The sequence below is a fragment of the Trachurus japonicus genome, chromosome 13, assembly GCF_045865225.1.
Source record: "Trachurus japonicus isolate A0001 chromosome 13, Traja_1.0".
Taxonomy (NCBI): Eukaryota; Metazoa; Chordata; class Actinopteri; order Carangiformes; family Carangidae; genus Trachurus; species Trachurus japonicus.
Window position 1 is genome coordinate 16482675 of NC_140919.1, and position 10428 is coordinate 16493102.

At 43.5% G+C, this 10428-nt stretch overlaps 1 protein-coding gene across 6 annotated transcripts in view; it reads left to right on the forward strand.

Moving 5' to 3' along the window:
- fam131ab (family with sequence similarity 131 member Ab) overlaps window positions 1-9505 on the forward strand; it is a 32178-nt gene extending 22673 nt beyond the window's left edge. For all 6 annotated transcript variants that reach the window (XM_085795005.1, XM_085795008.1, XM_085795006.1 and 3 more), the window contains 2 exons: window positions 5045-5176; window positions 8735-9505. In XM_085795005.1, the coding sequence (XP_085651131.1) occupies window positions 5045-5176; window positions 8735-9468 (866 nt within the window). In that variant the 3' untranslated portion in view covers window positions 9469-9505. The remainder of the gene's footprint in view (window positions 1-5044; window positions 5177-8734) is intronic.
- Window positions 9506-10428: the final 923 nt, after the last annotated feature.

A 10428-nucleotide genomic window follows, 5' to 3' on the forward strand; every position in this document is an offset into this window, starting at 1 on the left:
GGTTTCACTGCTCTTCCTCTATATATATTCTATTTAAATTTAAAACAGTTTGAACCTGTTCATTCATGTTATACATGATACACTTGTACTTTAAATGGGACAAATCCTGGGGAAGTTATTGCTGCATGTTACACTTCTCCTTGTCTCATCAGCTTACATCATCATCATCGCCACCGTGCACCCGCCCCATCAGGGAACTGCCACTTGTGCTGACTCCTTTTTATTTTTGTCATCCGTCTCCTTGTAACCCCGGTGACGGTGTTCCTGTGGGTGACTGGACACAACCGCGTGAATGTCAGTGAGCGCGTTAGCACATCAAGCGAGTGTGTTCGGAGGTGTGAAGTGAAGCTTTTGGTGTGTACATACAATCTGGTTACAGTAGAACACGCCACTATGTGTGTGTGTTTGTGTGTGTGTGTGTGTGTAGGGATGCATCCTAAGAATTGGAAGTTGCAGTTGTGTGTAGTCGTCCTATTGACAGACTGACACACGTGCACACACACATAGTTTTGTAACACTGCAGTGACTCTGTTCTGCATGAACCTGGCTGCCTGCCTTGACCAACACGCAGAGGAGCTTATGTCACCATGTGTCTGTGAGTGTGTATGTGTGTGTGTGTGTGTGTGTGTGTGTGTGTGTGTGTGTGTGTGTGTGTGTGTGTAAGAGACCAGCCCAAGTCACGTTTACACTTTCCCAGCAGCAAACAAACCTGTTGGGAAATAAAAAGCAGGAAATCAACACAGACAGTACTGCGAACTGCATCATCTCTAAAGCACTTGTTAGATGTCTCATAACTATGTTTAATTTGAAAAGTGAGTTACTCATCAGGATCAATCTTCAGAATATCATCACTCAACCCTGCAGTTCCTCTAAAAAAAGAGAGTTATAGAACTTAAATTAATCAAGATGACAAGAAACACAATTAGAGTTTGATGCTTATGTTTGTCGGACAAGGTGATGCAACAAATTTGTCGTATAAACTCTAAAACTACACATGATTATTTTGTTTCCATCAACTGGACAGAAATACCTATGAAGGACTGCTTTAACGTGATGCTGTGTATAAACATCCAACCCAAAGTGTTGTCATTTTGTTCAAATTCATTAGTAGTCTATGGATTATTTGTATGTTTGTTAAAGATACATGTTTGATTGACAGTTAATTCATGCACAACTGTGCTGTATAGTGATAAACCCGTGGTGCTGAAGTCACAGAACCGATTCATACAAACTCTCACCTGACATATAAACTGTCTCTAAATCAAATATGAAGTTCTCTCAGGACATTTTCAGAGACATATTGTACCAATGTCCAGAGTGACCTTGGTTTCCTGCAGCAGTGAAGCAGCTGTTATCAGAGTTAAATGCTGCTTCAGTGACCTCTGACAGCGTGACGTCCCTAAAATCTCATATATTAGAATTATAAACACTGTTTCTCTCCTCTCTCTCTCTCTTGCCTGATTGAGTTGCATGTGCTGCAGTAACTGAACGTGGGATGACAGTCATCTTCTCTGTGCGTAGCTCCCGAACTCGTGTTTTACCAATAGCCTGGTCGTGACGCATTCAGGGAACATCAGTACATTTTAAACAACCTCTTGTCCCTCTAAACTGCACGAGTCTCTATTTGCGCTTCAGTCACGCAGCCTGTGTGAGTCACCACTTACTTCTAAACAACTGAATATTTATGAGAAAAATATATAAAATCTCACACTTTTTGTGGCGTTGTTTAGCTCAGTTGGTAGAGCAGGCGCCCCATGTACAGAGGCTATAGTCCTCGCTGCAGCCCTGTATCGAATCCCGACTTTGGTGGCCCTTTGCTGCATGTCATTTTCCCTCTCTCTGCCTCCCCATTTCCCGTCTCTCTCCACTTAACTATGAATTAAAGGCAAAACTGGCCAAAACTATACTAAATCAAAAAAATCTCACATGTTTTACTTTAAATTGACATAAAAAAATTATTTAAACTACGCCTGGCAATCAAGCTAACCATGACTAACTGCAAATTAATTGCATGTTTTTATTTGTTTAAAATGTACCTTACAGGGAGATTTTTCAAATGTTTGATACAGTAATAGACCAATACTCTACTTTATGTATATTTAACTTAACCAAAATAACATGACAAATATTGTCCAGAAAACCTCAAAGATCTCACTGCATTCAAATAAAAACATTTCAGCTCAGTCAAAGTGGAAACCTGACTGCAGCTGATTTGTTTCCAGGCCCAAAGGTCAGTATAAAAGAACATGTACTAGTATGTTTTACTCATATTTTGTATTTTATGACTGGTATTACGTAAACCAGGTTCCCTCCCACATGTTGCTATCTCTTTATCCCAATTTATTGTAAAGGATTTATGTGTGGATGTGGGTCAGGGACATAGAAAAAGCACATATGCAGGTGAAAGCCTCTCTTTCTTCCTGAATAATAATAAATAAATAAATAAAGATAGAGTAGAAGCTTTCAAAGGAGAACTTGAAGAGAAGCATTTTTCCAGAAGATGTGCCAGTGTCTGCGAGGAGAGTTCAGGGCCCTGGCTATACAGTGGAAGATGAATGAGAGCATCGATCTCTCTCTGTGGGAGACAACACATGAATACTGAGCAATAACCAGAGTCAGAGAGAGAGAAGAGGGGAGGACAGAGAGGGAGAGCCAGAGAGATAGAAATCAAAATGAAAAGTGAGGGACAAGGCTGAAAGATCGCTCGGCAGAAGAAAAGAGAACGGCAGCAGGAGCAGAAAGAGGGGGGAGAGGAGGAGGGAGGGAGGGAGGTGAGTCGATAGAGCGTTTTATTGAGAGGTGGAAGAGTGGAAGAAAAGGCAGGAGAGAGAAAGAGAGGGTTTAGAGAGAGAGAGAGAGAGGATGAATAGAGAGGAATACAAAACAGATGGATCGAGAGGAAAGAGGAGGCAAGTAGGGAGACTCTGATTGGTCCGACGCTGATGATAATTGGAGGCGATTGGTCGCTTGGACCTTGTGGCTCACTGGTTCTGGCACATGCTGAGTCACCTCAACCAAACAATACAGACAGTCCATGATGTCCTCTCCCTTTGTGTGTGTGTGGTCATAAGTTATAGAGGAGCTTCAAATCCCAGGTCTGACATTAATTTGCTATTGTTTACAGGATTATTACTTCAATATGGATGAATTTTAGAGCCGCAGAAAAAAAAGCACCTGCAGTGTTTTGTTTTTTTTCTAGGTTTTTTATATTCACACACAGACTCATATGAGCTTCACAAATAAACCTCAAGTACTGTCTGGGGCCTTTATCCACCTCAGCTGCTACAGGAGCAGGTTTATTTTAGACTTTCATCCCCTAAATTCTTCTTGTTTCCCTGTTCTGGGTTAATTTAGCCTCCTCTGTTGATTTATGATGATCTATTATGGGTGAAATTCAACACTTCCTGCAGTTTTGTTTTTTATTTTCAAATTAAAATTAATTTTATTCCGGCTTTTATTAGTAGGCTTTTAGCTTTTTGTGCACCAGCATGTCTGTTTGGGAGGAAAAAAAAGAAAGAAAATACAATCTGATAGTAGCCGGGTGGTGAGAAGTGTATCGATCGGCTGTGCTGATGGAATTGTTGCTCCAGAAATGTGCATCATGCTGAACTCACCATGTGAGCCATTAGGCTGCAGGTAATCCCACACCACTCAGTGCTTCTTTCTTTCTTTTTTTTCCTTTTTTCCCCGACCTGCCCTTTATTGACGATCTGTTCTTTTAGTTTTATTTATTTCCTTCCTCCATTTGCACAGAAGTTACGGTAAGACATAACATGATAAAAGAAAGGAGCAGCAAGAGAGAGAGAGGAGGGAAACCATTCATTTCAACCAGTCATTAAACATGAAGGCTACATAAAGAAATAGAACATCAAATTAAAAACACTGAACAGAGGAAAATAATAATGATAAAAAAATAAAATAAAATAATAATAATAATAATAAATGAAGACCGAAGTTTGAATTCTTTAAATGTGATGGTCACAGGAACGAGGTCAAAGGCTCAACAAGCGCCATATTAGTTTACAATAACCTGCAACAACAGATAATTATTTCTTTGTTTATTTTATAATTTATTTCACAAAAAGTTCTGCAGGTGCCACAGGTACTGGGCTGTTGCTAAGCAACACACAAACATTTCACCGACCCTGCACACAAGCTTCCTTCTTTGTCAGGTGTTGGCTCACTGAAGCATCTTCTGCTTCCCTCCACATTCCTCTTCTGACGACCAAACATCATTTCATTCATTGGGTAACACTTTATAACAAGTACACACTATTACGCATTAGTTATTATTTATAACACATGAATACTCATTAGTATGTAGTTTATAAACACAGTTAAAAATGTTTTACTCATCATTGATAAGCACTAACTGTATTTATAAACTACATAGTCTACTAATGAGTATTCATGCGTTATAAATGAAGAATTCAGTACTTATTAATAAATACTTAACTAATGCTTAATAGTGTGTAATTATTATAAAGTGTTACCCATTCAAATGTTGTTGTTTCTTTTGGAAATACATTTGTCTTTGCAGAGATCGACGACGTCTGTTAATGTGTCGTTAATTAACCGTTAATTAATGACCTGTAAAGTAGGAGTGATACATGGGAGTTACCTCTGGTTTAATCAAACCACTTGTTTGGAACCAACTGTTGTATTGAAGTAATTAAAGATGATGATGATGATGATGATGATGATGAGAGCTTCTACCTGAGTCCAGGTGTTTTTACAGGAAATAAACATTTATACCTACTCCTGGTGTTTTCCTGTGACGTAGCTACAGATGTTTGTCTGAGCTGCACAACGACAAACTGTCAAGACAGCCATCTTAAGAGCAGCACACACACGACGGCAGCCGAACAACACACACAAACACACACACAAACACGCTGCCAATCAAATAAACCCCACATGACACAACGGTTCTGTTCTGTGTTCTTGTTACCATGCCAACCGTGTGTACATGTGCAGCTTGTGTGTGTTTATTTACCTATACATATATATTTGTCTTTGTGTGTTTGTGTGTGTGTGTTTGAAGGTGTGGCGGAGCAGTTTGCCATCGCGGAGGCTAAGCTGAGAGCCTGGTCCTCTGTGGACGGCGACGAGTCCAACGATGACTCATATGACGAAGACTTTCTGCCTGCCAACGAGCCCAACACACAGAGCACAGGTACGCACATACACACACACATATACACACACATAAACACACACACAATGAACCTCTACACCACAATAGCCGCTGTGACACTAAATCACATTTATTTCCTTCATATTGCGCCCTTCCTCTTTAATACCCCATCACACCTCCTCCTCCTCATCCATCTTCCTCCCTCCGTATCGCTCATTGTCCCAGTGCCCTAGTTTTCCTCCCCTCCCGACATTTTTCTTTTTTTTTTTTTTGTTCCCCGGCGCAATTTGATATCCCTCCTGCAAGTTTAATATCATTTCCTTTGCTGCAGAGACAGTGTCTGTGTGAGGAGGGTGCGTGACGGGGTTATAAATACACACTGTGTTTGACCCTCTGTGTGTGTGTGTGTCTCTACCAGAAGCTTTCATTTTGTTCACCACCAATAAACCTGTGCATGCAGCAGCTAATAACATTCATAACACACAGTGGTGTCGCTGCTGCTGCATCTTTAAAAACCTCCATCGACGACGGCGGGCGTCTGCAGCAGAGACCGTTTAGTGAATGAAACACTGAGTTTCACATGAACCGGTGACATTAATCAACTCTGTGTGAAACCTGATCAGAGTCGACGCCGCTACACGACCTGATTCTTTACTCCACTGTCACACAGATGTTGACCTTCAGCGCTGTTGTGGACACATAATCTAGAGAATGACAGTCAAAAGTCACAGAGCATATGTCATCATTTACATTTTGCAGCTGGGTATATGTTTTTCTTTTTTTTGCATTTTTCTTCTCATGGTATATATTCCTTATCTACAGTGTTATAGTTTTTCTTTGTATTACCTGCTTTCTTTTCCCTCATCTGCTTGTACTTTCCATTCCCTATTAGTTTATTAAAGGACAATTCCGGGCGAATTCAACTCTGGGGTGTATTTTCATATCATTTTAGGTCTAAAAGAATGAATCTGAAGATTTTCAGTTTAATCGCTCCTGTTTTGCGGTAGTTGCGTCTGTCCCCGCGTCCCCACGGCAGCAATGAATGGGAGTGGATGTAAGTTCCGCTGTTTAGGCTGTTTCCAGCCCTCAAAGCCGCAATTTTTTTCCACAGACAGCGTCAGATGGCTACTCAAACATGCACCGAGAAGTTTATTTACTTCAAGCAAGCCGGCATGTTTGTAAAACTAGATCTAATTCAAAGTCTCCCGGAGTCTCGCGCGAGCCCGAAGTTGCAGTGCTGGTGTATTCAGGCGCAGTCGGAGCTACCATTTGTGTCATAAACACAGGAATATCAACTCTTTACTTGCTTGAAGTGTACATTTTTTTCCACAGACAGTGTCAGGTGGCTACTCAAACATGCGCCGAGAAGTTTTTTTTACTTGAAGCAAGTAAAGAGTTGATATTCCTGTGTTTATGACACAAACGGTAGCTTTTCCCACTGCATGTGAACACACCGAGCACGGCAACTGGGTCTCGCGCGAGACTCCGGGAGACTTTGAATTAGATCTAGTTTTACAAACATGCCGGCTTGCTTGAAGTAAATAAACTTCTCGGTGCATGTTTGAGTCGCCATCTGACGCTGTCTGTGGAAAAAAATTGCGGCTTTGAGGGCTGTAAACAGCCTAAACAGCGGAACTTACATCCACTCCCATTCATTGCTGCCGTGGGGACGCGGGGACAGATGCAACTACCGCAAAACAGGAGCGATTAAACTGAAAATCTTCAGATTCATTCTTTTAGACCTAAAATGATATGAAAATACACCCCAGAGTTGAATTCGCCCGGAATTGTCCTTTAATTAATGCTGACTTAAAAAAAAAAATTTCATTTCAATGGTAACCAGTTCAGCAACACAGTTGGCTAGTTACTAAAAGTGAATGCAATGCTTTGCAACAGTTTTTCTTGGTATCTAATACTTCAAAGTGATTTTTCTTTTCTTCCTTGAGTAATTAATAATTATACAGTATAACAGTACAGTTTTCAGTCACACAAAAATTGTGTGCAACAGCTATGTTTATATTAATTCACAGGTGAAAATGAACTTAATGTGGGCAAAATTTTATTGTGAGCTCCTGCGATACAATTAATAATCAGTACAGAGGTGAGAGTTCAGAGTCACTGGAGTTCTCTCAGAACATGTGGACAGATGTTAGCTTTGTGCCACTTTTATTACATGGTCATCTTAAAGAGGAACTATGCAAGACTTTTACCTTAACTAAGCTACATTTTTACCTTAATTAAACAGCTTGGGAGTAATTGTGATGGTTAAATAAATGACTTGTAACTTGTTAAGGGGGAGAATGGAGGCTCTCTGCCTTCCACCTAGCGTCTCTTGGCTGAAAACCAACCTTGTAAAATCAGAGCCTCCGACCCGGTGTCCTGGCACCACGACAAAAACGCGCCCTGTAATCTCTTGTTTATGAAAGATAAGACTACACAAATATGTCGTAACACATACTGTATGTGATAAATAACATTATCCACCGCTTCATGGATTGATTTCTCGCCAGATTCATTGAAAACAAATGCACATGGCCGGGAGGAGCGGAGAAGAGAGACTTGCATAGTTCCCCTTTGATGGGACAGAAACCACAAAGTAATCATCATAAAAATGTTCTTAAAGGTATTCAGAAAAGAAAATTGAATTTGAGCCCACTATGGATCTTTAAATTAGTCTAATCACTCATCTATCAGATGATGTAGCCCAAACTTTATGCAAAATTCTATTTTTGAGTAAATCCGGGATGAAAGTGGGGTAGTTTTTTTCGCATTGGATAATGCAGGTGCACGAATTATGCTCACGATTCATCAGCCACTGATACTGGATCCGTCACCCATCAATCAAATGTCTGAGAAAAACGAGGAGACTCGTCCACCACCACGGACACAAACTCTCCTCCATCTGTACTACTCTCTTCAGATCCCTGCGGTCTATCACTTAGCCACGCTAGCTAAATTAACGAGCTACAAAGTAGCAAGTCTACTAGCTAACAGTTAGCTACGTTTGCTAAAAACACTCGCACACACACCGAGCTCAGTCCCGCCCCAAACATTGAATATCCCGCCCGCTCGATTATGTCCAATCAAATTTGTTTTCTTTACTCGGGTAAACTAGTGCGGCAACTCATGGAAACTTGTGGAAGGAGGCGCGACAAACAGGACAAACGGCCATTTCTGAACACCGGATGAGATTTAATCTGAGTGTGTTTTGATATTAGGTACGAGTCAGGTCTTGGTTGGTTCTGGACTCTGGAGCTTCGTTTCGTGAAGTATCTTAAACACATTTGAGGCCTAACAAACATATTTAATAACATCCTGCCATGTGCTTTTGGACGTTTTTGCGCCACTGCTGCCAACTCTCAGTCGGTGGAGGAGCAGGAAGCTGTTGGCAGGTACATGTGTTAGACAAACCTGAGATACAAACACAACTGAGGCCCGATCATCAAAGTGTTGCTTTATGGGGCCGGCGGGTGGTAAAAACTCTCCACAGGTGATTTTAAATGAGTCAACAAACACCGACTGGAACGAGTTTTTAGTGTTTTCACATTACGAACACCTGATGCTCACCTCACCGTCTGTGTCGTTGTCTCTCTCTAGATGTGCCGTCTTACCCTCCCTATCTGAAGGACCTGATCCACAGCCAGCTCTGCCAACATCTCGGCCTGCGAGGGCCTTGTTGTGATGGCGGCGGTGGCGGCGGTGGCAGCGGCGGCGGCGGAGTAGGAGGAGAGGGAGGCGGCAGCGGCAGCGGCGAGCCCTCCCCGACGGCGGGCTCTCCGGACACCCTGTGCTCCAGCCTGTGCAGCCTGGACGAGCACCACCCGCTGCTGCGTGACCTGGGCGGCGGTAGCCATCGTGGCAACCACTCCCACAGCAACGCCGCCGAGCTCGCCGCCAAGATCCTGTCGGCGCTGCAGGGCGGGGAGGAGCTGCTGGCGCGGCTTCAGAGGGTGGGGCAGAGCGGGCTCGGCGGCGGCGGGGACTGTGTCTTCCACAGCCTGGGCGGAGGAGGAGGAGGAGGAGGAGGCGGCGGTGGAGGTGGCGGAATCGGAGGAGGGGGGCGCGGCATCAGGCCCTGCGGCGGCCAGGACTCTCCCTGCTACTCCATGTCGTACTCGGAGACGTACCTGTCGCCGGGCGAGGACGACGACGACGACACGCCCTGCAAGGACTACGAGAGCCCCGTGTGCCAGGTGGAGGCGCCCGACTACGACCTGCGCAGGAGGGTCTCCGACGTGGCATCCTCCGGGGTGGTGTCGCTGGACGAGGACGACGAAGAGGAGGAGGAAGAGGAGGAAGAGGAGAGGGCAGGAGCGCCGAGCAACCAGTGACTCCTCCCTCCTCACCTCAGTGTTCGATTCCACTCATCACCTCGAGACAGACTTCTGCGCATGTGTGTTTTTTCTTCTTTTTTTCCCCCACATCTGACTAAAATGTAAAATCATCCGTCTTTGCCTTACTCGCAGCATTTCGACCTCCCTCCTCCTCCTCCGCTTCCTCCTCCTCCTCCTCCTCCTTCCTCTTCCTCCTCCTCCTTCAATGTACCAACTCTTTTTTGTTTTTCTTTAAAGGCGTCCAAACAATCTTTTTTATCAGTGTGAGAGCAGGAGCGTTGGCGGTGGCGGTGGCTCCGTCCAACGACTTACTGTACCCGCGGCGGGTATGACGCTCTTAAGTTTTCAGCTCCGTCTCTACCTGTGAAAGACCTGTGACAGGAAACAAACAAAACAAACTAACAAACTAAAAAAAAACAAAAACTAAATGGACGCCGACACCTGGGGGCAGACAGAAAGACTGAGTCCAGAACTCTTAATCTTTGCATGTGTTTTTGCAAGTGCTGAAATCGATGGGGCTGACCCGGTCTTGAGCACGGTTTGTAATCTCAACTGTTCTGTATAACCCCCGCCCCCCCTTCCTCCCCTTCCTCCTCTTCCTCCCCTCGGGATCTCCCACAGTGGGGCAGGTTGACACTGCATCCTGGGACCTGCCCTTACCCCACCCCACCCCCTCCCCTCCCCCAAAAATCCCTCCCCTCCTTTGCAAGAGACAAAAAATAGCATCCATTTGAGGCATGGCTTGCTGAGTATGCCAAACTATTTAACCCTGTCACTACCAATTATGAGCAAATGCTGGAATGTCTTTCAAAAAGTGACAGGAACATAGTATGTATTTTAAAAATAACGACGTTTAAGAAAAAAAGAAAAGAAAAAAAGAAAAAAGATTTGTCACAAACGATACGATAGAAATGATATGCTTTTAAATGTACTAGTTTTCTATCACTCCAACATGTT